This window comes from Lissotriton vulgaris, chromosome 2_2 (genome assembly GCF_964263255.1).
Source record: "Lissotriton vulgaris chromosome 2_2, aLisVul1.2, whole genome shotgun sequence".
Lineage (NCBI taxonomy): Eukaryota > Metazoa > Chordata > Amphibia > Caudata > Salamandridae > Lissotriton > Lissotriton vulgaris.
Genome location: NC_141688.1, coordinates 89848311 through 89876063, shown reverse-complemented (window position 1 = coordinate 89876063; position 27753 = coordinate 89848311). Strand labels below are relative to the sequence as shown.

Here is a 27753-nt window from a genome sequence, read left to right as displayed (position 1 = left end):
ATACTTTGTTGAATCGTACGAAAACTCAGCACTTGACGAGTGCGAGGTTGTCTGGGTACGAATTGACGCTCTTGGCAAGCCATATTCAGATAAAACGTTGTAATGTCCTAAATCCGGCAACTTTGTTACCAATTAGCTCAGAGTCAGATGAAGTAGCAGAACATGACTGTTACTTGCGGACAGAAGAGGAAACGAAAGGTCGAGTGGACCTTAAAAACACCCCATTGGACGATCCGGATGGCACTCTGTATGTGGATGGGTCATGTTTTAAGTTGTCGAATGGCGATGTGACTACCGCTTATGCTGTTGTAACACTGAACACTGTTGTTGAAACTGCAAGATTGAATCAGAATTCTGCCCAAGCTGCGGAGCTGATTGCTCTTACTAGAGCATGCGTGTTAGCGAAAGGGAAACGTGTGAATGTGTACACTGATAGTCAATATGCGTTCGGTGTAGCGCATAGCTTTGGACGATTGTGGCGAGAGCGTGGTTTCTTGACGTCGCACGGTACGAAGATACAGCATGGCCAGCTTGTGAACGATCTCTTGGATGCATTGACTTTGCCTACGCAAGTTGCGATTGTTAAATGTAGTGCACATCGTAAAGTGACGGATGATGTTGGTCGTGGTAATGCGTTTGCAGATGAGATTGCTAAGGAGACTGCCCGGAACCTTAGCACTCGAATGTATGTGACGAGTTCGGTCAGGTGGCCTACAGAATCAAGTATGTGTGAAGATACTGTTGAGAGCGTGAAAGCAATTCAGAATGAGGCCACCGACACTGAAAAGACGAAGTGGAAAGAAAGTACGGGAAAGTTGGATGCAAATGGTTGTTGGATTGATTTGTCGGATCAGAAAAGATGGATGTTGCCTGACGCGTATGTACTGGCCGTTGTGACAATGGCACATGGGTTGGCACATATTAGCGCGAAAGGTATTTGTAAGTTGTTGTCGCCTGTGTGGAAGAATGATGGAATTACGAAATGTGCTGAACGTCTGGTGAAGAATTGTATGGTGTGTATAATGTACAATCCTGGCAAAGGAACCCCAACTCCTCCTGGCAGTTTTGCTCCTCCTTCGCATCCCTTTGAGGTGATTCAATTGGACTTCATCCATATGGAGCGATGCAATAACCTGAAATACGTTTTAGTTGTGGTTTGCGCATTCTCCCGATGGATCGAGGCCTATCCTCTCAGAGACAATACTGCTTTGTCAACTGCGAAGATCCTACTGAAGGAATATTTTCCTCGGTATGGAATGCCTAGAGTCGTGTGGTCAGATAACGGAAGTGAGTTTGTCGGAAGTGTGATGAAGAGTGTGTGTAAGGGCCTTGGAATTAATCAAAAATTCCACAGCGCCAATCATCCCCAGTCAGCTGGATTGGTTGAAGGGTACAATGGCACCCTTAAACTAAAGTTAGCAAAGATTCAGGCTACGACTGGTCTTTCGTGGCCTGACGCTTTACCCTTAGCATTACTGTCAACAAGGGCGACTGTACACTCCCGAATAGGGCTTAGTCCCTATGAAATAGTGTTCGGCCGTCCTGCGAATGTGTGGGGGGTTCCTAGGCCAGGGATATTTTCTGATCTTGAGTATCCAATGTTGATTGACTACTTACATGACTTGACTGCTAAACTGAGGTTAATTCACCAACAGGTTTACGACGCATTGCCGACGCAGACGGAGGGTCCAGGCCACCAGCTCCAGCCCGGAGACTGGGTGGTTACACGCAACTTTTCACGAAAGAACAATCTGGACCCCCGGTTTACCGGACCTTACCAGGTGCTCCTGGCCACGAGGACTGCCGTTCGTCTTGAGGGGCGGAAAAATTGGGTACATGCTACCCATTGTAAGCGAGTCCCTATTCCTTTGCCGGCAGACCCGTGGGTAAGGAAAGGCATTGCATCATCAGAGACAGAAACATTGCCGGTGTTTGTGCCTTTCAGCGACGCACAGCCTGTTGGAGAATCCTCAGCGCAGCAGACAGCCACTGTTGAACATTTGTCAGCAAAAGACTCGAGACCAGATCAATCAACTGATCAGCAGGACGCTGTCTCTTCAACGGATCCTTTGTTCGACGAGCAGACACGTCCCGGGAAACATCGATATTCTTTGCGATCTCACACTAAGGACAAATAAAATTTTCTTACTTTGCTGAAATCGAAAACTGCATTATCCCCGTTTCCCGTGATCAGTTTTGAACATTCGTATCACTGTAATTTTTGTACATATATTGAGCTTCCTCCTTGTACCTTTTTCATTTTACAGCAGAGAGACTTTATGCTTGAATATACGTATTGTGTATTGAAGGCCGTAGGGCCGCGCGCGTACTTCCTTCTGGATAGTAGGTCTTGACGCTAGGTTAAAGGCCGTCGGTTCCTAGGAACCCCTAGGGATTGACTATTGCTGCACAGAACGGAGTGCGTCAAGAAACGTTGCGGACGGTCGTAGGGAATGGCATTCTCGAAGCTGAATGATTTGGAAGGAGCTCAAGACTACAGACTCAAGCTGCAGCAACTCAGTCGTACTAAATGCTTCATATTTCAATTGTTTATGTTGTTTTTGACTGCTTCTGCATTATTGGCGGGTGGGGTGTATTACACTATGTCCTACTTCTTACCAGCTACACCTACTCCTATTCCTTACCCTAATCTTACCACTACTGCTTCTCCCCATTCTTTTCACATGTTACCGGAACACGAGCAGGCTAGACGTGTAGAATTCCGCAATAATTCCTTTATTCAGCTCCTTCATCAGCATCAGTTAGTGGTTAACACTACTAATTGTTGGGTGTGTGGGTTGATGCCACATACTACAGATAAGGGAATTCCATATCTGGTGTTACCGTATAGTTCCCAAGGGTCAGCTCGAGCATTTCAAACAATGTTTCGAAGCACACTGGGTTTCCACCCCATTCGAGAACCACATTCCCCCTACTCTGGCCCCACCTCGTATCAGAAGCCTTTATCGATAGCAATAGAGGATATGGAGAGAAAGATCCATGACTATTCGTTTATCCCTGAGGAAGAGGTACGAGCCTATAAGGTCCTAAGTAGAGGTGAATATAGTGTGTTCACTAGTGAAAAGCAGCTCAAAAGCTCGCCTCCAATATGGGTCGTACCCCACACTGGTAATTTTTGTATTATGGGTCGTGGCCGAAGATCGCAAGCCCGACTTGGAGCAAGTGGTTGCATCGAAAATTACATTTTGCCGATGTTCTCATCCCCTGTGTTTCTGGCTGCCAAGGGTACCTATTTTATCTGTTATGATCGTGCATACACATGGTTGCCCGCAGACTTCATGGGCACATGTTTTATTGCAAATCTGTTGCCTCCGACGTTCACTGTAGATGCCGATTATCATAAGACTAGAGTTGTGCGAGGCGTAATTAGCGAAGAGGACACTGCCGGTCAAGAGGCAGGAGACTTTTTCAAGGGTTTCCTCCCGTTTTGGGGACCTATGGTTAATAGTAGGAACCTGAGGCAGTTGACTCGAGTGGTAGAATCGACAGCTAATATTACTGCCAGTGCCCTTGGTAATATCACCACAGAACTTCAGGCGGAGAGGCTTATGACGTTACAAAACCGAATGGTTTTAGATGTCATCCTAGCAGATCGCGGTGGGGTATGTAAGGTGATCCATTCGAGCTGCTGCATTTTCATTCCAGATAATGCTCCTACTGTCTATCAAGCCATCTCGAGGTTGCATAAGATCTCCGAATCCATACACGTGGATGTAGGGGATTGGACGCTACTTGGATGGTTTTGGGGCCTGATGTCGACTTGGGGTTGGAAAATTCTGATGATCATTGGAGTTGTGGTAGTGTTCCTGTTCACGTGTTGCCTTTGTGTACAGTGTGGTCCTGCCTTATGTGGCCTCTGTGCTACAACGTGTATGAGACAACCATCTGTTACCAAGGGGACTCGATTGGACAGAGTTATGCTACAGCAACATCTCAAGGGTCTGATGAATATCGAATATGATTCCGACTAGTGCTTGCCTACATGAGGGCAAAAGGAGCGTCTGAGGTTCCGTGACAATTGTAAGTGGTGCTTTCGACTCGCACGAATATGGTCGAGTCTGGTATCTATGAACCGCAAATGACGAGTTTAGTAAGTGTGCGCAGTTTCGCTGTGCTAACTTAAACCGTTCGTTTGTTACGTGGGTTTTTCATCTGTACCCACGGGTTCCATCTTAGATACGGCATCCATTTTGTCTCTTGCCCTCAAGTAGCCAGCGAACGGACGCTGTCCGCTTCGCGACCCTGGGACTCCCAAGATATTTGCGGAAGACACATGTTCTTTGTAAGTGTCTTTATGACGAGGGGGATGCTACTGTAAGGCAAATGGCGCCGCTCGAGGCTCATCTTGCCGCACGGACTTATTGTCTCAGCCGTGCATCTCATTAGGCACGTCTCTTTGATGCCTGTATCTCGTGTTTCCCGTTACCTCCCTTTTTACACCCTTTCCAATCTCCCCACTGTCTCCGTTTTCCTCTGCACCTGTCTTCATTCCTATTTCGATCTACTTTACTGTCGATTGGAATTTGCTAAATGGTGGGAAGATGGTTTTTATAGTTGGGAACCGCCAAATGTTTCCGCACTCATGTTCCGGACCTCATGTGTTTCAAAGTGACCAAAGCGACCCCTCTGGGGGCTAATTGTGGGAACTGGGTTGTAAACTTTTGTGTTCAATGTTACCCTATGGGTAAAAACTGTATAAAAGGAGCGATCCACAGAACCAATTTGAAGCAGTCTCCCCAAGTTGCACGCTGTGTACTTGTCGTGATCTCTGTGTTCCCTGCAGCAAATAAACCTTGAACCTTTGACGTCAGAGGAAGTGTCCCGTGTCTCTGTGACTTGTACGCCGGAGCAGGTTACCCACGAAGGTTTTAGGTGTTGTGCCCTGGCACCGCTGGGTCCAAAAGAACCCAGTCCTTCAGGCGGAAAGGCATACAGAAGTCCTGTGCTCCTCTGTAGGCTGAATGACTCTCCAAGAGACCACCTTCTTGGGAACTCTAGCATGCAAAAGTGCGGACACGGCACGCTTTCTGCAGTGGCAAAAAGATCCAGCCTGTGTTCTCTCCACTACTGGGAGATGCCCTGCACCACCTCTGAGTGTTACTGAAAATTGTGAATCCCTAGGAATCATTGTCCAAGTTTTCTCACCCTTGTATTTAAACATCCCACCAGATGGTGCACAATCCAGATTCAGAGATGCAGGCCTCTTGGCATAGAACCCAGGACCCCACCGCCATGCTTGTTTTAATTCCACATGCTGGAGTTGCCCTTGAGACCTGACCCATCTTCAAGATCATAGCCCACATGCACTGGAATTATTTCTATGGACTGAAGACCCAATGGAGCACAATATCAAAGATGGCTCAGTTGAAAGGAAACCTCTGGGAAGAAGTTTGGTGTGGCATTGAAGAGATTGAGGGATCAATGATCTAAGCTAGATTAGGGTGAAGGCATTCACCCTTTTTTCAGCACTAGGACATAATGAGAGTAATCGCAGGTCCGACCTCAGACGCCAGGACTCTCTCTATAGCTCCTGTCTCTGAAAAAGCCAGAACGACCTGCTGCAAAATAGAACAATTGGTGCTCCAATATCCACTCTGATGTGGGTAGAAGATGTGCCGGGGTGGAAAATAATGTCTGAGCTAAGCCCTATTGGAATACCTGCAGGGGTCACCTGTTGGATGTGCTGGCTTACCATTTGCGGAGAAAATGATTGATTCTACCTCCTATAGGGTGGTTGTGTGCTACTAAGAGTAAGCTAAAGCAGCTTGTAGGTTGCTGACAGAAGGGCTTGGAACAGGGAGGCTTGCAATCCTGGAGATCCTAGACGATATCTCTAGGATCCCCTACTCTGGAAGGACTATGGTGCCGGTTGGGGTGGTGAGACTCAAGACTGTATGTAGGTAAAACCCCTATCAATCGAAAGGGATGAAAAAGCTGAAATACTGCCTTGCTGCTTTGGAATGACTGAGGGAGCAGGCACTGGCTTAACTTTCTTTAGTGCTCTATCGCAAAGTTCACCTTTTTGCCCCTCAAAAATAAAACACCTCCACTTGGAGACGCTACTCGAGGTCAGCAAGATGATGCAGACAGACTGTCAGCCCTGCTATTCAGAGAGTCCGGCAGATGATTAGTGGCTAGCCAGCTTCCATAGCGCACCTGAGCGTAGAGTCTAACCTCTTCCAGAATGTCAGAAACCTCATCCCTCCCTGCTGGCTAACATACCAAAAAGTAGTCATGTTGTCTGTCAACATCTGAGTAAATTGGAATTGAAAAGAAGGCAGGAACACTTTCAGGACTAGGGGAATCGCCGGCTGGTTGATGTGCAAGGCCTACTCCTTTATAGACCAGAGGCCTCTAATATTTAGTACCTCCAGATGTACACCCTCACACAAAGGTGGATGCATTAGTCACCACTGTGGTCAGAGCTGGTCGAGGACAGCACAGCATCGCTTGAGTCAGGTTCTCCTTTACTCACCACCAGGGCAAGTCCTCTGCAGTGTCCAAGGAGATTCTGATGGTGTCCAACAATCACCCCATGCTGGAACCACATCCAAAGGAGGCATTACTGGCAAGTCCTCATGCGCCAGCATGCGTATGTGACAAGGAGGATCCAGGAAGCCAGCAGATCTAACAGGCAAAGAACCGTCAGGACTGGAATGCCTTTGGAAGAGGAGGAAAGGCTCTCAAGGATGTACTGTCCCGTACTGTTCGTATAAACCAGAAATGCTGAGAGGGCTCTGGGTGAAACTTGAGTACGTTGATGGAATACCCAAAGTCGAGCAGTGGCTAAGTTAATGCATGCAGTGTTCCATTAACATCTGTGAGGCCCTGGCCTTGAGCAGCCAGATGTGTACTTTATTGGAACACTCAAATCCCCGACATTCTAAAAGGATCTGCAACCACCACTATGACTTTGATGAAGCCCTGAGGCACTGATGTTTGTCCGAACGGGAGGACACAAACTGGTAATGAGTAGATCTTAGAGGGAAACACAGGTACATCCTGTATGAGAGCAGGTTTGTTATGTGGAAGCATACATCCTGCAAGTCGAAACACCACTCAGTCTTCCGCTTACAGAATAAGAACCTTGAAATTTTCCTTGTGCAGGAAAATGTTAAGGATCCTTCTTGAGAGCTGGGAAGGACTCAGATTAGCACCCTTGCTCAATTTCCTGCTCTGCAGCCAACTCCACGGCTGCTTTTCGCAACAGGCCTGCCATGTATGCTGCTGGATCTGAAGGTGATCCTCTGACTGAATGGAAGGGATACGGGAAGGAGCTTGTTGGAAGATTAGAGCTCCCCCATTTTCAACTATTTGGAGGACCCACTGGTCGGATGTCACGGTCAGATGTCACGGCCTGCCAGACCTATAGAATATAGGATACTCTTCTTCCAACCAGCCACATATGCTTCTTTAAAGGGAATCTAAAAAGTGTGGTGAGACCAGGTAAAGAGCTGCTAGGTCTCATAACCTCGTTGTTTCTACATAGGCGCAGCAGCTTTTTGGGCTGCTGATGCTGCTAAAAGACAAATCTGTTTGGAAAACTGCAAACATGTCTGTAGTCCATGGCTGGGTAATGGAGGCCCAGAGAGCGCTAGTTGTCCCCCTATCTTGTTCACTGATAGACGAGCCCGTTAATGGGATTTCCATGAGGCTTCCCTCTAGCCATCTTACATAGAGAGTGTTTTATTGCCCAGTTGAAAGGTTGCATTCATGGACCTCAAAGTTATCAGCTGAGAAGACCATTTTACACACAAACTCCTGCTTCTTCGACTATCAAGTGGGGCTGCTTGGAAAGGAATTTGTGTAATACACAGTGGTCCCTGTGGTAACAATACTCCATAGTATTGTAGACAGGTAGAACAAAACAATACTTTAATAATATGTTGTACATTGATAAAAACAAATGGATATATGTAATGTAAGTAAGTAAGTAGAGCAGCATGCACGGTGCTCAAGCAAATGTGATACAAATGAGCGAATCAATCAATGTCTGTATGTCTGTTGCACAGTATATAGAAAATATACAGCCCAAATAGTGTCAATTAATATTTTGGACGGATCCAGATTCGGTATCAACCACGTTTCGATCACTTCGAATTGTAGGATCTTCATCAGGACTCAAAGTGATATAAGCCAGAGATAGAACTAAATGAAAAAAAAAGACAAAAAAATGGAGACATACAGGAGTATAGACTTAAAAATACAAAATGACATTTTTTTGCTAATAGGCTGACACAGCAAATTGAGTACAGAATTATATTGCACCCTATAATAACAACTTAGTCTCATCTGTCTTTAGGACAGCAAATCGATCTGGGATGGGCAAAGGAATAAGCCACATTCCTGTTGGAGGGTTTGCGGCAAACTCCTGGGCCTTGATTGTATGATCCACAGCTCTGAGGCCACCACCAAATCCCAGACTGGTAGCGTCTTTCAATATCTTATTATCATACCTTGGATACCTGCCAGTGGCCGCTTACTCACTACTGTCTGTCTTTATTCTACAGATGTGTCAGCATCTTCTACCTAGTGACAATGAGACGATGTTGCTATTATGGGATGCAACATAATACTGTACTCTGTTTAATGTACAGGAAACTACTCAAAATGTGGTTTACCACGGCGTACAACTAGCTGTCCCCATGCTTGCTTTTTTCTGTCTTTTCTTCATTTAATCCTCCTTCTCTGTGCCCCCATAGCGCCAAGAGACCTCTATAAATCACCATGTAACATAACAATGTGTCAATATTCTAGCTAAATTGTCTCATTTTGAATTTTTACGTTTATACTTATATATGTCGCCCCATTTTTTGTCTGTTTTTTCCACTTCGTTCTGTCACAGGCCTACATCACTTAGAGTCCTGATGAAGATCAGACAATTCTAGAGCATCAAAACACTGTTGATACATAATACAAACCCATCCAAAATACTAATTGACAATATATAGGGTGAATATTTTCTATATACTATGGTTGAGATATTGATTGATTCACACATATGGATCACATCTGCTTGAGCACCAAGCACATCTTTTTCACCTCACTCACACTATTTGTATTATGTGTTTTTTTTATCAATGTTTGAGTCATTATTAAAATACTGCTTGCTTATACTATAGTTTTGAGTATTGCTGTCACCACAGGGACCACTGTGTGTTACTAGATCATAGTGTATTACTGTGTATTACAAAGTTCTAGACACCCCATGTCCCTTTGGAATATAGGGTCTCTCTTTAGTTCCATATAACGGATTGAAAGCAAAGCAGGGTCACCGGAAACAGGGTTGTAACTTCTTTCATTGAGCCTGCCAGCAGCCTTACAGGTGATCCAAGGCAAACTACTGTATCTGTAAGTACATAAGCTATCAAACTGCTAACAAAGATGGGGCACATCAAAACAAGCTAAGTATATGTTTGAGGCACTTTATAAAATGCCTGTGCATTCCCAGGGAAATACTTACACAGCTGGTCATACTTGATGCTAGTGATCATAGCAACATCATGCATTGTAGCAGACAACATTTGGGGATGCTCAGTATCCCGACACTGGTTGATGTTCATAATGGCACCTGATTAGTATTAACCCCTTCCTTTTTAGCTCACTCATTACCCACTTAACAGAAATCAAGAGAGCTAAAAGCCTCTTTCAAAAATTAAGATGGAACACAACTGAGTCCATCAATGTTTAGCAAATAGGGCAATAAACTACTTCGGAAATTAAAGCCAATGGGTTCCTCAGAAATCAGGATAGAGACAACAGGGTCCCAACACAGACCTGGACAGAAAACATCAGTGTACCTCGAATATTAGGACAGAGAGTCAAAAGTCATTCAGAAATGGTAACAGAGTAGATTTACATTTACTCAGAAACAAGCACAGTGGAATTAAAATTCCCAATATTAGGTGGTTTGCCTGTAAAACCATTAAGCAGCTATGAAGTGCCCTGAAAGAGTAAAAGGCGAAATCCGCAGAGAGTGAATAGAAAGGATTTCACTAAAGCCCATAGATGAAACTAACTATCACAGCGATAATGCATTATGGATAGCCTAGCCGACCTCCAGGGTCTGGTCAGTTGGACAGAAGAGCTGGGCAAGAGAAAAGAGAGTGAGAGACAAATAAGTAAATTATTAGATTAAAGGATTATAAGGCGCTTGGTTACTCCAACGGGAGTGTCCCCACGCTAAGAATTCTTTCTCTCTGTATAGTGGGACCCTATCCAAACACAGAAATTAGCACCAATCCACCGGAGATGACCGAAAGAACCATGTTTTGAACTTTCTATGGAACAACACTTCTGAGGGCTGCATCCTCCGCTTCAACGGCATTTGATTCCAGGCTTTAGCTGCTAAAAAGCTAAAGGATCTGCCCCCTAAATGTGCCTTTTGAATTTGTGGCACTGTCCGCTTTGCAGGGCCCGCAGACTCAAGATTCTGGATAGGTCTGTAGGGGGTGAGTAAGGGCCGAAGATAGCTCTGTCTTTCTCGTTCAGAAACACAGAGCTTTAAAAGTTACTCTGTCCTGCACCGGTAGCCAATGTAATTTCCTCAAGGCCTCTCCCACCGGGGTTCGAGTTGGGATGCTCGATAACATCCAGGCTGCAGCATTCTGGACTTTCTGCAGCAATCTCATATTGCTTTTAGTGACCCCCTAAGTAGAGAATGTTGCAGTAATCCAATCGAGAGGTAATCAGGGACTGAATGGTCTTTTTTGTGTCTAGAGGTAGAAGATCTAATATTTTCCGTAGCAGCCTCAAAGGGCCAAAGCAAGTACCGGCCAAAGCAGATACCTGTTCCGTAAACAATACGGTGTTATCCAAAATAGTAGTGTATGTTAGGAACATCAGTAGTTTCAAAGAGTAAGAAGTAATTTGTAAACTGGCGGGTGGGAGACAAGGTAAGAAAACAACAGTAAGAATTGTACAGGTGGGAAGTAGGAAGTGGGGTGGTGAGGGGTGGACATGGGTGTCTCGCTTTATCATTACAGAATCTGAGGCAGTTATATGTTTAACACAACCACATTACATTTTAGCTAAATTGTAACTGAATGAGCTACTCTGCAATATAGTGGTAATTCTTTATCTTCTGCATGCCATGTACAGTGCTGATACCCTTTTGGATGAAGATTCGCAATTTACTCTTCTCCTCATCTAAATATATCACTCTTAATAGACAACTGATTTTTTTGTTTGTATTGTAATGAAAGATATAGATTTTCTGAAACTGGGAGCGAATCTCCTCCACCCTGTTATCCCATTTTCTCTTTTGACCCTTCCTATCACTTTAACCATTTAGTGTAACTACCCCATTTCCTTCCATTTCATACAAGGGAAGGGAGAATGCTCAAAATATTGAAATATCAAAGTTTTAAGTAGAAGTAAGACATCAAACATATTGAAAGAAATTTAAACCCAAAAGTGATTATTAAGTGTAAAGTGTATCGTGTTTATAGCAAAGGGTGTTGGCAGGAGTAGGTCATTAAACTTTTCAATGTAATCAAACAGCACTGTAGTACAGGCAAGGGCGGATTATAAACATAGTAAATAATCAGTCTTGTAACATCTTTCGTTTTTTAAGTAAAATAATTTTTTCCCACTGCCACAGATGGACATTTACACTTAACATCCCCTTGCACAGCAGTACCTCTACCAGAAACAAGGACTCAGTCCACCTAGGACTGCACAAAAATGTTGTTTCATAGAACTAACAGAACAGAAATGTTAACTGACTTACAAACCAAATCTTCACATGATAATTTTGGAGGTCTGCCTGACTTCTGAACAACTGGGTTTGGAACACACTCATCTGTACCCTGATAATTAAAACTGTCCAAATAAATGTGAAATACAACATAGTTTTCCGCACTCGAGGTTAGTCATCGTTCCCAAAAGAACTGCCATCTTGTACTTTTCAATAAGTCTCAGGCACCACAAGTCTACAAGACTCATTTGTGTTTAGGAAATGTATAACAACTCCCTTGTGTTCATGAAATAAAGAAAAATGCTCCCCACAATTTTCCAAACTGAACACTCCCATTTCACATCTTGCTTTGGTAGCTATCCCATACAGCTGTAGGAAGTAGCTGTAACGTTTGATTTACAGATTAACAAAACAATATCCCTGCCCCCATCGTATCTGGAGAGCTTGCAGTGCTAGCTTCTCGACCTTGCAAGAGCCACACTATTTAACACTGTCCACAGTCAGCTGCTCTTTTACAGCATGGCACAACACTGGGGGGAATAAAGAAAACTAATGAGCCTCTTTGTGTTGCAGACATTGTCCATGAAGGTGCCGCAGGGGCCTTTGCTTGAAATGAAATAGCTTTATAGTGACATGCTTTAAGGCCTCTGAGTTCACAGCATATGCTCGGGTGAATTTGCACTAGGTTTTCCCCCGCCCTTTTGGTCACAATCACCCATCAACAACAGCTCTTGTTTCTATGTTGAGTGCAGTGGGATAACAAATTTGCAGCCGAAGGGTGAGTGATAGTTTATCCCCACTTCCTGAAAGACCTTCTGGGGTATTCCAATGTCACAGAGGTAAATACGGCCAGCTCGTTCACCCAGAGGAAGTGGCAGCCCCAAGGCAAGAGACCACTTGGCATCTATCCCCTGTTCTAGCTCGTTTACGGGTGGGTCGATGCTGAGCACTGGTGCCCGATTCCGGCTGGCCCACTCCACTGCTGCCTTGTACCAGGGCTGATCATGCAGGAAGGCATTCTCGTGGCAGTCCAGGCAGTTGATCACCAAGTCCACTGGAAAATCCGGCAAATCTAAAAAACAAAGTAATAGTGGTGTTAAAGAGTATGATGGAAACAGATCCTGGAACGGTTACTGTTAGAAAGCTTTAACATTTTTCATCTCATGAAAGACATTTGGGAATTCACCAATGCAATAACAGCCAGCCTTTACAGGCAGGGTCCACCTTCTCTAGGGCACCTTGCTTGATGAGACTTACTGAATTCTGCTGTGCATTTGTGCAGTAGGTCTACCTGATTAGTTAGAGGGAGTCCAAGAGGACAAAAACAACTTAACAAAAACCTGTATCTATAGAGATAATGCAGATGTGAGGCTATCTTCTAGTTTATCAGTGCAAGCAATACAGATGCTATCAAATATATCCACACTTTTGAGTCCTTAGAAAATGCTGCTATAGCGAAGACCTCAACTGACCAAAACACTGTTCTATCAACGAGAGTAAAAACAATGGTTGTTGGAAGTAGAGAGCGACCGATAGGCTGTCCCAGATAATTACATAGGTATTTGGGCCCTCATGTTTTTAATAAAAAACAAAAAAATAATCTGTGTGGGTGTGGCATTTAATGTATGGGTAGCGTTATTAAATAAGGTGATCCATCCGGACTCATGCAAGTAAAAAATGTGTGCGGTTTACTTTCCATCACTCTGCTGGAGGCGCTCTCATCATCGGAGTAGGAAATCAATTACTTCTTCTCTGAGGTTGAATGAGATCCCTGCCAGCACCCCGAATCACTCTACCAAGTCTCCCAGAGACCCTCTATAGCTCTCTGAACACACTGCTCGCGATTTCAACACATCCAGCGCCACTCAGATGGCATAACTGCAATTATAGTTCACACAACACTGCCCTTGACAGCCGCAAAACCCACTTATGTAATGCATTCCTTAGTATATGCAAAATGCTCCTATGCATAAATAAACTAACCATGACCAATAAAGTAGCAAAATTGACACAGAAAGAACATTTAGAGTCTAATGCAGTTACACTGGTGTTTACGGTGGTCTGTGAAATGAGGAGTATATGTGGTGGTACGATTAGGCATGGGTTAAATTTAACCAAAATAAACTTTAATTGAAGTTGGTTTGAGATGAACATAACATTATGCATTGTAACATCAAACATCTGGACTGGCAAATATTTCATGATGATTTATGAAACATAACCATGTGCTTGGTGCTTTGGCGTCATAAAACCATAGCCTAGGCTGAACTCGGTTCTCGAATAAGACCGTGTTCCCGAATATCTGTCTGCCAACGTACGAGTGTTTCTTGTACTATTAGTACTGATAGCTTACAAATGCCAAGTAAATTTGAGAATCAACTCCGGGCTGCAATAGGTGCTTCTTGGTCTCTGTATGTAATACTCATATATAGCAGCTTTCATCTTCACATAATTTTAAGGGTATCCACATATTTATTCATTCTTTATCCTATTTAAACAGGCAAAACGGTCTTTATAAATAAATGTTTGTGTCAGGCAGGGAGATTCATTTCTGTTGCTCATGTCACAGCAGGTTTCCCTAAGGAGGCAGACCGGCTCAGTCAGAATGATCTCAGAACGCACAGTTTTCCCGCTATTTATTTTTAGGAAAACAGATATCTCACTAAATCAATTCCACATAATATTTTAATGTTTGACGTGTCTTCACAAAAATTTTAAAATGGTAAATTGCTGTCAATCGTTTTTTTATTGAGCTTTTATTCTATGCAAAAAGTCTTTTTATTCAGGCAAAGTTAACTAACTGGAAGTAAATAAATAGGAAATTCTCTAGTATTTCCTCCAAAGTGTTGTGTACTTTTGGCATATTTTTGCTACGAGTATCTTTCTGTATCGAATACATGTGCAGAATAGCAGCTCATGAATTCTAGTCACGACAATCATTCCACGCTTCTATTTCTAAGTGCTAAAAATCTGGAGGATAAAAGTGCAATATGAAGTTATGAAACCAATCACATGCGAGTATGTAGCCAAGTTTTCTCGCAATAAAATATGCATAATAACTTGTCTTAACATGGTAAGTTTGACAAATAACTCAATAACCCTACAGGCTGTACAGAGTACTGAAAAAGACATGGGGGGGATTGGTAGGCATTTTAGAAGTGCCTTTTTATATACCAATTTTAAAACAATTGCAAACTCAACCTGTAAAGATCTTTCTCTGAGCTGTTCTCAACAGTCTCTTCAATTTGGTTCAGAGGTCATATTTTTGTCCCCCAACATGTATCCTGGTGGAGAATACACATATCAAGTTATTTATGAAATATTATGTTATATAAGTTGCTTGTCTGTGTTATTGCTCTTTTTGGTGTCTGCTCAACTGCAGATTCTGGACCTTGTGAATCTCTCAAGGCACCAGACTGCATCCGGAACTCTTGCAATAGCTCCTACTGGTTGTGTCATGGACTTCCATTGCATTAACGAGTCGCATTAGTCGGCCTAATGAAAAGCCTTAGAAAAATCTTTAAGTGGCTCCCTCTGTCTAGTCGGAAACCACTAATCCAGGGTCGAATTACCAGCCGATTAGACTATGGAAATGCGCTATTGGCGGACATCAACTCTACCACCATAGCCAAGTTCCAGACCCTACAGAACAGCGCAGCCAGGCTTACCCTGGATCTGCCCCCTCGCACCCCCTCGGCTCCTTGTCTCAGACAACTACACTGGCTGCCGGTCAACAGACGTATTAAGTTCAAGGTCTGTTGCCTAGTACATAAGTCCTTAAACGGACAGGGTCCCGCCTACCTAGAAACTAAATTGCAAAGGTACTGTCCAGAGAGAAACCTGCGTTCGTCCAACCAACTACTGCTAAAGACCCCAAAAGTTCGGACAGTTAGGAACGGCGACAGATGCTTTTCTAAAGTCGGTCCTACAGCCTGGAACTCGCTTCCCCTGGACCTAAGAACAGACCCCAATTTAAGAACTTTTCGCAAGAACCTCAAGACATGGCTCTTTAAACCCTGAGACACTCTCTCTCCTTATAAATCCGTATAAAATTGTCACCCTGTCAGTGCTACGAGACCTAATGGTGAGCTATGCGCGATATAAAAACAAATACAAATAATGGTGCCAGCCCTGTGTGCTGACATGAGTTATTCAGTATAAATTCCGTGCTCAAGAAGGTAGAGATCCCCTAACAGAACTAATCATTCTTTGTCAATGTTGCGTCCTTATCAGTAGCCAAAAGTCCAGGTCATTAAATGGGGAGGCGGTGGGCAGAGAGCATTCTGAATTTAGATTGAGTATCCATCAGAAAGAACGTTACCGAAGGCAAGCAACCTATTCTTCTGGTGGATGCTTCCACATCAAAACACAGATTCCTCACCGTCTGAACGGATACAAAGGCAATGCCCACAGCCAAGGAGGAGCCTTCTGAGTAGCGGGTTTTACACCATGAAATCCTGCAAGTGTAACTGAGGAAAATGATCTTCTCTGCAGACATAAATCGATGCAGTAGTGCCTAGAGAAAATATGGATAAATGCTGATGTGGATCCCGGGCAAATGTCCAACAGGAAAACCCGGACCTAAAGCAGTAGTTTGGCTATTTCACTGGTGGAATGGGCCCAAAGGCTCACTGGAGGATACTTTTAAGGTGGGGCATAATGCATTTTGATGCAGAGGTGTTGCAAAGTCATCCTGAGCCCTGGGCACCACCATTTGTTTTGCTGACTGGTACTGGTGGTTACGGACTCGGACTGTCCCTGGGCTCTACCTAACCTGGGCTCTACCTGGCTAGGGCTATGCTGAAAACACACATAGAATACAGTGAAAACACCTAACACAAGAGTACACCATGGGTAAGGGCACCCCTACGATTGACATGAACTTCCCTATAAGGCCCTAGTACATAATCGAGTAGGGGAAGCAAAACGACCTTTAAGTTCCTAGCAGATAAGAGGACATGGCACTTGAGGACAGCATCCCTTTCTGTACTTGCATGTGTGCACTGCTGAGGCCTTAGGTCAGCCCTGTCTTGCAGGACTACTTTTAACATGTAATTGTGCCCAAACTCGACTTTGGTATTTAGGGCACTCGACAATTAATAAACTACAATATTTTGGCATATTAGGCCCCCAAGGGTCTCCACTAGGTGTCCCAGTGGTGGGGCATCATGTATTTATAAGGAGGACCCCTTATCAAATAGGTTTTATATGCCTTTGGTTTAGTGAAATTGCACATTTCACTTCCCACATTTTAGTAAAGTGCTTCCAAAAATCGACTTTAGTGCTAGGCGCACTGTAGAGTGCAGATCTGCAATATATTTACATATTCAGAACCCCTTAAGTCTCCCCTAGGTGTTCCAGGGGTGGGGGATCCTGTAAATATAGGCAGAGTCCTTATAAAAGATGTGTTATAAACCCTAGTGTTGGACAAATTGCTAAGTGCACAAGTTACTTACCTTCAGTAACGATATATCTGTAAGAAACAGTAGTTAGTATTAGATTCCTTACCTTAGAATATCCCCAGGCTTCAGACTGGATCCGGAAACTTTTGCGTAGCAGTACCCTTGCGCGTCGGTAGGTGTCGTCTGCGGCTCCGCGTCCGTCGTCTGTGCTGGGATGACGTAGTCGGAGTACTTAGCCGCCGCCCTCACGCGCTGACGTCAGTTATTATACATAGCTTTTCCGCGCCAGAAACGCAGAGCCATGATAAAAATCAACACTGGTGCCATGAAACTAGGGCCCTGAATGGGGATGACCTTAACCCTAGATATCAGTTCGCAGAACAGGGAGGATGGGTGGGGCGGTAAGGAATCTAATACTAACTACTGTTTCTTACAGATATATCGTTACCGAAGGGAAGTAACTTGTGCATCTGAAAGAAACAGGTTAGTATTAGATTACTTACCTTAGAATAGATACCCCAGCAATACCAACCCCGGTGGTGGGTCTGCGAACCAATTATCACACCCGAAAGTCCTGGAGAACGGAACGGCCAAAGAAGCCATCTCTCCGGACTTGGCTGTCCAGGCAGTAGTGTCTTGCAAACGTGTGCAGCAAGGCCCACGTAACTGCCTGACAGATGTCCTGCAAGGGGACTCCCCAACCCAGGGCAGTAGTAGCGCCGTGGCCCGAGAGGAATGGGCCCTCAGTCTAACAGGTGGCTCCTTTTTAGCCAAAGAGTAGCATACCTTGATGCACAACACAACCCACCGAGAGATGGTCCGCTTGTGCACCGCCCTACCTTTCTTAGCGCCTACGTAACCAACAAAGAGTTGGTCATCCACCCGGAACTGGCGTGTGCGATCCAAATAGAATGAGAGCACACGTTTTGGGTCCAGACGGTGGAGCCTCTCTTCCTCTTTCGAGGGATGCGGAAAGGAGGTGGGCAAGGTGATGGACTGCCCAATGTGGAAGGCTGTGACTACTTTGGGCAGGAAAGAGGGTCGCGTCCGCAACACAACTTTGTCCGGTTGGACAGAAAGGAAGGGAGGTTTAGAGGAAAGAGCCTGGAGCTCACTCCCCCGCCTGGCAGAGGTGATGGCAACCAGGAATGCAGTCTTCAGAGGAAGGAGACAAAGAGGACAGTTATGAAGTGGCTCGAAAGGAGCGCACATCAGATAGGTCAGAACAAGGTTCAAGTCCCACTGAGGCATCACGAAAGGAACAGGAGGAAACACATGAGTGATGCCCTTCAAAAACCGATTTACAACTGGGGACTTGAACAAAGAGGGCTGATCAGGGAGCCTTAAGAAGGCGGAAATAGAAGAGAGGTAGCCCTTGATAGTGCCCAGAGCAGAGCCCTACTGGGCAAGAGAGAGAAGAAAGAGGAGGACCTCTGAAAGAGGGGCAGAAAGGGGATCCACAGCCTTTGCTGTGCACCATGCCACAAATTTGTTCCACCTGCAGGCGTATACCGATTTTGAGGAGGGACGCCTGGCTGCCAGAATCACATTACAGACTTCAGGAGGCAAGTCAAATGGCCTAAACTGCAGCCGCTCAATATCCATGCATGTAAGTGGAGACTGGACAGGTTCGGGTGGAGGACCGTCCCCTGCTGCTGCGACAGATGGTCCTCCTGAAGAGGCAGACGAATCGGGGGATCGACAGACCTGCTGAGTAGCTCGGGATACCAGTATCTTCGTGTCCAGTCCGGAGCCACAAGGATAACTTGGGCCCGGTCACGTCTGATCTTCTTCAGCACGCTGGGCAGAAGTGGTATAGGCGGAAAGGCGTACAACAGACCGCAGCCCCACTCGTGATGAAAAGCGTCTCCGAGCGAAGGCCGCCTTGGAAATTCCAACGCGCAGAACTGATGACATTGCGCGTTCTCTTCTGTGGCTCTCCCCACTACTGAAAGAGGCCTTGCGCCTCGTCCGAGTTCAGACACCATTTGTGATCCATCATGCACCGACGGCTGAGTTAGTCCGCCCTGGCGTTCAGGGAATCTGCCAGGTGTTGAACCACCAGGGTCACGCCCTGATGTTCCAGCCACTGCCAGAGGTGCCGAGCCTCCTGGCATAGTGTCCACGACCCCATCCCGCCCTGTTAGTTGCAGTACCACATGGCGGTGGTGTTGTCCATGAACACCTGCACTACACTACCCCGGACAGAGGGGAGGAATGCCTTCAGTGCAAGCTTGATCGCCCGCAGCTCCAGAAGGTTGATGTGGAGCCCGGACTCCGCCGTAGACCATAGGCCTCTGATCTCCGCCGCTCCCATGTGGCCCCCCCCAGCCCTGGAGGGACGCGTCCGTCACAACTACGTGCTCTGGTTGGGGTAGGGAGAGGGATCTGCCGCTGACCCAATCGCGGTCTATGAGCCACCACTGCAACTGTCTTGCAGTGCCCTCCGAGATCAAGACATGGTCGGACAAGTTGCCCTGATGCTGGGCCCAATGAAACTTCAGGTCCCACTGCAGAGCCCGCATCCGCCACCGGGCGTGATGCACCAGAAGGATGCAGGAGGCAGGAGGCCATCAGACCCAGAAAGCTGCAGCGTCAACCAGACCGAGACTCGGGATAACGGCTGAAAGATCGGAATCAGAGCCTGAATATCCCGAACCCGCTGTTCGGGAGGATAAACCCGAAACTGCGCTGAGTCTAGAACCGCTCCGATTAAGAGGAGCTTCTAAGAGGGACACAGGTTTGACTGCGGCATATTGATGGAGAACCCCAGCAGGTGCTGGAGGTCAGCCATAGTCTGGAGGTGGCTGACGACTGTCTGGGGCGAGCCTGCCTTAAACAACCAGTCGTCGAGGTAGGGGAAGACTGACACCCATGGGGCGCTGGTAGGCCGGAGGGGAGCACGGTAAACTGAAAGTGCTCGTGGCCTACCGTGAACCGCAGGTAACGCCGGTGGGCCGGCAGGACCGGGATGTGAAAATAACTGTCCTGCAAGTCCAACGCTACCCTCCAGTCTCCCAAGTCCAGAGCAGCTAAGACCTGAGCCAAAGTCAGCATCTTAAACTTCTCCTTCCGGAGGAAGCCGTTGATGTTCCGCAGGTCCAAGATAGGGCGTAGCTCCCCTTTGCCCTTCTTGGGAACCAGAAAGTAGTGGGAGTAACAACCACACCCTACTTCTGGCCCAGGAACGCGCTCAATGCCCCCCTTGGCCAAGAGGGCCGTAACTTCCTCTCGCAGAAGACTCAAGTGATCCCCCGACACGCGGTGGTACTGTGTGGCATGGCTGGAGGGGTCGCCTCGAAGGGGAGGGAGTAGCCCCTTCGGACGATTTGCAGCACCCACCTGTTCGATGTGACGGTGCGCCAGTAGAGGAGGTGATGGCGAACCCTGCCCACCACTGGCGTCACATGGGCCTGAAAGCTCGGACTAGGAGGGTTTTGAGTGGGATGCTGCAGGGGTAGGTGTGGACTGACCTCGCCGTTGTCCCCGACCGCCGCCATGGCGGTTACCACGTCCGCCACGGCACTGGATGTTAGTCTGCGGGCCGTGGCTGGCAGGATGTGTGGGGGCGCCCCTTCCTTGGCCACGAAAGGAGCGAAAGGCAACAGTTTGCTGGCGCAGGGCCGAGAGGCCCAAGGACTTGGCCGTAGCCTCGCAGTCCTTAAAGCGCTCATGCGCACTGTCTGCCTTGTCGCCAAAGAGGCGACTGCCATCAAACGGCATGTCCATAAGGGTGTTTTGGACATCAGCCGAAAAGTTGGCAGACCTCAGCCAGGCGTGGCGACGAATCGCCACTGTTGTTGCCATCGCCCTGCCCAGCGAGTCTGTGGTATCCAGCTCACACCGGATGGAATACTGTGCCGCATCTCGGCCCTCCACAAGGGCTTGGGTGAGTTTAATCCGGACCCCCTCCGGACACTGTGGCAGCACGTCCGCGCCGTGGCCCACAGAGAGAAGGTGTAACAGCCCAAGAGGCACGAGGTGTTGACTGACCGCAACCCCAAACTAAGTGAGAACATCTTTTTACCATACTGTTCGTACCTCTTGGATTCCCGATCGGGGGGAGCCGTCGGGAATGCGGTCTGGGAGTTAAGAGGCCTGGATGACCATGCTCTCGGGAGTGGGGTGGGTGGACAGGAAGCAAGGGTCGCCCGGAGCTGGGCGGTGGCGCCTGGCCACGTTCCTATTTACAGGCGGACCTGTAGCGGGCTTGGACCAAGTGCCCTGAAGAACGTCTGACAAGGTCTCATTAAACGGCAGCAGAGGCTCAGCCGAGCTTGCCTGCGGTTTAAGGACCTCAGTGTGGAGGTGAGTCCTCACGGCCGCGAAGGGGAGCTCAAGGCCCAAGGCCTTGGCAGCCCGCGTCAGCACCACACTATAGGCAGCCCCCTCCTCCGTAGCCACGGTAAGAGGGGCGACAAAACCAGTGTCAGGCGAAGTGTCCAGACCACTGGCCTCCCCTAGCTCACCTGCCCAGTCCTGAGAAGACTGAGAAGACCTCGGACCCCTCCCAATCCTCCTCGTCACCCATCTATTGATACTCAGGGTCAAAGGATGGGGCCGGGTCGTAGAAGTAAAAATCTCCTAGTGGCGTTGAATACGGCGCCGGACCCGAATCGAGGGTAGGACCGGGGACGGCGTCGTCCTGGGACGGCGCTGGGGGCGACACCCTAGGGGCAGGCGCCGGCGAGGTCAACCGACGACGACCCGGAGCGGATCCGGCGGGGCCCTGCGGAGTTGAGACCAAAGTCGCCGACAGCGCCGGGGCCGAAGCACCCGACGGCGCCGGGGCCGAAGCACCCGAAGGCGCCGGGGCCGAAGCACCCGGCCCGCTTGGGGATCCAGTCCGGGCCGCTTGGCCCGAAGGCTCCGCAGAACCCGACTGAGGGGAAACATCCTTCACAACGCAACTTTTACGACGCAGTGCCTTTACGACGCAACTTTTACAACGCAAACCATTACAACGCATTGCGCTGGGGGCGCTCTAGGATAGGGAATAAGTTTAATTTACTATCCAACACCTTCCCTAGTGTCCACGGGGACTGGAGTTGGAATAGTAAATTAAACTATTCACTATCCAGCACCCCAAAGCGCTATGCGTTGTAAAGGTTTGCGTTGTAAAAACCGCGTTGTAAAGGCATGCGTGGTAAAAGCATGCGTTGTAATGTCATACATCCAGACGGAGGAGTGAGCGACCTCATGGCCATGAAGAAGGCCTCGATCTCCTCCGGCGAGGCGTTCTGCCCAGGGACCGGCGGGTATGGAGCAGGCCATGACGCATGCGGCTCCAGCGAAGCCGCAGGGGCGGTGTCGCCCGAACTCCCGGCCGCGTTGCGTGAGCGTCAGGGGGAGTCAGAAGAGCGATGTCGCCTCTTCGACTTCTTGTGCCTCTTACCAGAGGACTTCGAGCCCGAAGACTGATGACGGCTCCCGGAACTGTGGTGACTCCGGCCCCGCGACCAGTCCCTCAACCTCCTTCCAGACTGGGACCTTGATCGGCGCGGGGCTGACTGCCGGAGCTCGAGTCGCTTGTGGGACCGCTCCCGTCTAGCTTTGGACGTCAGGGTCCGGCAGTCAGAGCAGGACTTGTCGTCGTGGTCGGGGCCCAGCCAGCGAAGGCACCGGCGATGGGGGTCGGTAACCGACATCAGTCGGCTGCAATCGATGCAGGGTTTGAACCCGGGCATCCTTACCGGCACCATCGAGCGACTTCGAAAGATGATCAAAAAGGATCGAAAAAGTTAGTCAAAAATTGACTAAGGGTACAACTTTTTCCAAATTGGCGCTTGCTGGCGCAGAAAAAAGAAGAACTGACGTCAGCGCGCGAGGGTGGCGTCTAAGTACTCCGGCGATGTCATCCCGGCGCCAACGAAGCCGACGACGGACGCGCAAGGGTACTGCTACGCAAAAGTTTCCGGATCCAGTCTGACGCCTGGGGATATTCTAAGGTTAGGAATCTAATACTAACCTGTTTCTTTCAGATTCATGTTTCCTATTCAGATTCCCAGCGACACAGGTTAACATGGCAGTAAGTTATTAATGAATAATTCCCGCCAGGAAAACCTGAAAAATATAATTCAAGGACTCACTAGAATGGTATTGATAAATCCAACAATATGCTATTGTTGAATTTATTCTAAAATGTACAGGCAAGAAGTTATACGATTTACTTGTCTGTAAACCCAAAATTCAGCCTTTCAGTGATCTTCCCCGAGTGGCCAGAGCTAAGTGGATTAGCCAGGCTGCTTTGATGAGGTCATAAGTAACCCCTGTGGTGAAGGAGCAATTCTGGGAGGAGAGGGTTCTCCTATATAGGAATGGCAGAGCAAGAGGGGGCGTAAACAATGATCCTAAAATGAAGGAGGAGACAGGAAGGAGAACCAGTTTCATTAACACCCCTTCTCTTTAAACCCAGCCAGATGGCATGCTTAAGGAAGGAATGTGCAGCTGCCAGGGGAGGGAGTCTTTGGAGAGGAGCCATCCTAGAGGTTGGTTTAGCCAGCTCTTGCCTCTCTGCTGAGACTTCAGCCATATTGAATTTTGATGGAATAGTGATTTTTGGGACCAATTGTGCCAAACTTTTGAGGAAATGGTCATGCTCTGGGGTGTTGTTCTGCATCTCATTGGACAGGAGTGCCCTCCTGAGTGGCCCCCACGAACACTGAATGAGTATCTTAGAGTGCCTCCCAGCTCTGCTGCTTGAAACTCAGTAGAAGGACTGCCAAGCCGAAAACTTTATTTGCACTATCAGGCCCTGCATTGTGACTGACTGCGCCTGCTGCATTGTCTGGAAGTACAGCCCTCTGGATGTACCTTGTTACAAAAGGAATAAAGAGTGGCTCACTGCAAGGTAAAGGAGGGTATCATGTTGACTTGAGGGTGTTGACCAAGTGCTTTGTGGGAATTATGGTCCCAACCATTCAAGGACCATATTGGAGATTTCAGACCCTTGGATTGTGTTTTGGACACTTTCAACCACCCTCAAGAGGAACTTCAGGAAGAAGTTCCAGAAGTTTGGTGAACTTAGTGAAAAAGCATAAGAGGGTAACCAGAGTCTCACAGAAAGGCAATCTGGCAAACCCTCATCGAATCCCGCTTGCTGGAGGAGGCTGCACGACATCTGGTGAGAAATTCTTTAGAAAAGTGTGAAGGTAAAAGCTTAGTGTATCCGACCAGGGCTCCATCGTGGTCAGCCTCAAACTCTGACTTTGTCCCGGTCAGAGGCGATCAAATGTCCAGAAGTGGCACTATTTGTTTTTAAACACTAGAAAGTGTTTAATCTTTAAACATTCATATCTCTGGTTCCCTACATTTGATTTTTTTAAATTTTGGCGTCATGTTAAAGACAACAATATTTCCTATTTTTATAAATTGTTTTTTGATTTTTATTGGGTGTTGTGTCAATTATTTACTGAATTGGTGTTTTTATATGCTTTACATACCGGTCTCTGAAGTTAAGCCTGCCTGCTCGCAGCCAAGCTACCAAGGGTTGAGCATGGGAATAATTTTCTAAAACCTATTCTGAGCCCTATATTGTGTTAGTGGCCTTATTGCCAGTAGCAGATGCATATTTGCCACTATTAATAGCCCACTTTCCAACAAGAGGACAATCCATTGGGACAATGTCTGTTTTTGGGTCACCTTTCCTTTTTTATCTGGCTAACCCATGACCGGTCTAGGCTCTCCACCTCTTTAGATTGATGTGGCAGATAAAAGAATATAGGAAGCACGATGCGCTGCCCCACATAGAAAACACCACTTACTTGAGAAAGGATGAACATGCCCGAAGCACCAGTTCGCCAGTGAAAAAGTGGGGAGAATTTTGTGGCTTCCTGCAGATTATGGAACATTCCCTCATAAAAATGGGAGGCAGGGAATTATGGGTTCAAAACCTAGTATGAGCTGTGCAAGTCTCACCACCCTAAACTCCCCTGGGTGTCCAGTTTTCAGAAATGTCTGGGTTTAGTAGGTTTCCATGGGTGGCGTCCAAGCCCAGGCTGAAATACTGCAGCTACTCATTCTCAAGATGAAAACTTGAGGTCTACATGTTGCATTTTTGGGTCTTTCCTCCCGAAGGCAATAGACCACCCCACATAAAGGGGGTACCATTTTTGTTGACAAAAGTGCAGCGACACAGAATAGGAGACCATTTGTTATTAGCATTTTTTGCTTCCAAATGTAATTCAGTGTGCAAATAAGAACACATGTTGCAAAGTGTGTACTGAATCACATGATGCTTTAGGTAACTCCAGATTCAGAGTTGTACAAATAACCAATGTTTCTAAACTAAGTATCAAGGGAACATTACAAAATCCATTTGTTTCCTTCAGGCCCATTTTTTAATTCATTACATTTTACCTTATGAACGGATGTCTAGAAGGTAAACAATTAAATATCATTATAAGCTGCAGCTTAGCTGTTTGCTCTGGGTATTGCCTGTTTATGGACAACCAACAAACAGTATATATTCCTGAACCCAGAAGGGTACCACAAACATAATAGCATATTACTTTTGTAAATATGCTATCAGAGCAAAAATGTACTGACTAAAACATGGATACGTAAAACGCTTTTTTTCCTAAATATTGTAATTTTTTTAGTTCAATAATTTGTTTTTTGTGAAAACCATGAGTGTTCTACATAAATGACTACTCCTATTCAGACCTATTTCCACCAAAAACTGAAAGGAGATAAACCACAAAATGTAGGAAAAAGGAGCTACCAATTTAAAAATAGATTTTTTTTTAACATCTTGTTTTACAACTATGCTTGTTTCTGAAAGCTGTGAATGTGGTAATCTTATCACAGCAAACCATCAGTTAATGGCATTTCTAGAAAATAAAATGTATGCTTTCTTCAGTTCTGCCAAGTACTACGCATCAGACTAATGCATTTTCAGTGTGGTGATCCGCATCACCGTATTGAAATGCGAGGTCAAGCACTATGCGAAGCACCTCAACTGTCAAGACAAGCCATTTATAGGGCTGCCTAAATAAAACTGTGGAGTGTCAGCACACGTCGTGGCATGCGCGTGCTGCTCTGCAGGATTAGGCCTCGCTCTGCTGAGAAGCTGCAGTGCTTAATGCTACAATGTACCATGAGGCACCGCGGGGACCGACTGGACATCACATCCATCTGCTCTAATTACCTTGTGGGAGGCGGGCATTGCAGCAATTCTATCATGCGGGCGTCAGCAGAGCTGCCTCCTCCATGTAGCGCAGCTGTCTCAGTCTGAGGAGCAGCTGCAGTAAATTTGACTACTGGCAGCGGCAAATTCAATTGCTGAGAGAGAGGGATTGGCTGGGAAACGCTGGGCTCTGTTCTCCAGGAGCCGCGGCTTACTCTCTGCAATATCAAGACCTTATCACGTGAAGGCCCTCGTGTAACACTTTGGTCTTGTGCCTCTTAAGACCACTCTTGCGTCCCTTAAGACCACCAAGACAACACTACAGACACCTTAACTCATGTTGCAAAACATTTGCAGTACAAAATTCGCATAGTGCTGCACTAATGAATAACATAGTTCGCAAAAAACACAAGACGACATTAGACATATCTAATGGGTTCTTTTGCGAAAATATTGCACCAGAAAGCAGGTACTTGACCGCTTTCTCAATATTGGGGTCACAGGAAAATTTCTGTAGGCTCCCACAAGGATTCAAGAACAGCCCAGGACTATTCTCAGCCAGAGTAACAGAGTTACTGATGAGGCATTATCTTATGTCGATGACATCTATCTCACAGACGACGACTTGGATACTCACTTGAAAAGAGTGAACACCATAATACTTGGGTTCGCATCAGAGGGTTACAAATTCAACTTTAAAAGTCGAGAATTGCCCATCTGACAGTCTTATTCTTAGGATACGAATTATCAAGTGAAGGGAAAAGCCTAGCAGACAACTTCTTAGAGAAGTGTGCTGTACTCCAAGCACCGAAAACGCTGAAGAACTTACAATCAATTCTAGGCTTCCTGAATTTCGGAAGAACTTACATTTTAAACTATGCAGAAAGGATTAAACCTCTCTACGAATTAATAAAACCTGATTTTAAACCAATCAACTGGACTCAAAAACACACAAATTTTGAGATCACTGCAAACAGACATGTTAGCTAAAACAAAATTAGAAACACGTGACAATACACGCAACCTTGTAATCCGGGTCATCCCAGGAAGATGCGGATTCACGTACCTGACCTCTAATGAGGGAGAAACTGTACCAATAGCTTACAAATCACATTTGTACACACAAGCAGAAAAAACATTCAGTCTCACAGAAAATACTGTAAAGGCAGTGCAAACTGCTATAGCTAAAGAACGAGCACTGGCACAAGGCAAAAGAATCACTGTTCTCACAGCAGAATCAGCCTTCGAGGCACTATTCAGCCCAGTAAACCTGCCTACAGTATCACTGGATCCGAAATGGATACAGTGGGAAAACTCTCTTGCTTGCAGAAGACGTGAAATACTATTTCGCCCCGCACATGAAAAAACAATGATTTAAAATATGAAAAAGAATATCCTCTGCCAATCGAAATTCTCCCTCTAGAACAGTACTCCTGTATAATCTATACAGACAGATTTGTACAGCATTACAATGTAGAAGACAAATCCTACGATGCAGCCTGCGC

At 46.5% G+C, this 27753-nt stretch overlaps 1 protein-coding gene across 2 annotated transcripts in view; it reads right to left on the bottom strand.

Annotated features, from left to right (window-relative positions):
- Window positions 1-11446: 11446 nt before the first annotated feature.
- The window catches only part of EDC3 (enhancer of mRNA decapping 3), a 330103-nt gene continuing 313796 nt past the window's right edge, over window positions 11447-27753 (bottom strand). For both annotated transcript variants that reach the window (XM_086959342.1, XM_086959343.1), the window contains exon 7: window positions 11447-12791. In XM_086959342.1, the coding sequence (XP_086815468.1) occupies window positions 12457-12791 (335 nt within the window). In that variant the 3' untranslated portion in view covers window positions 11447-12456. The remainder of the gene's footprint in view (window positions 12792-27753) is intronic.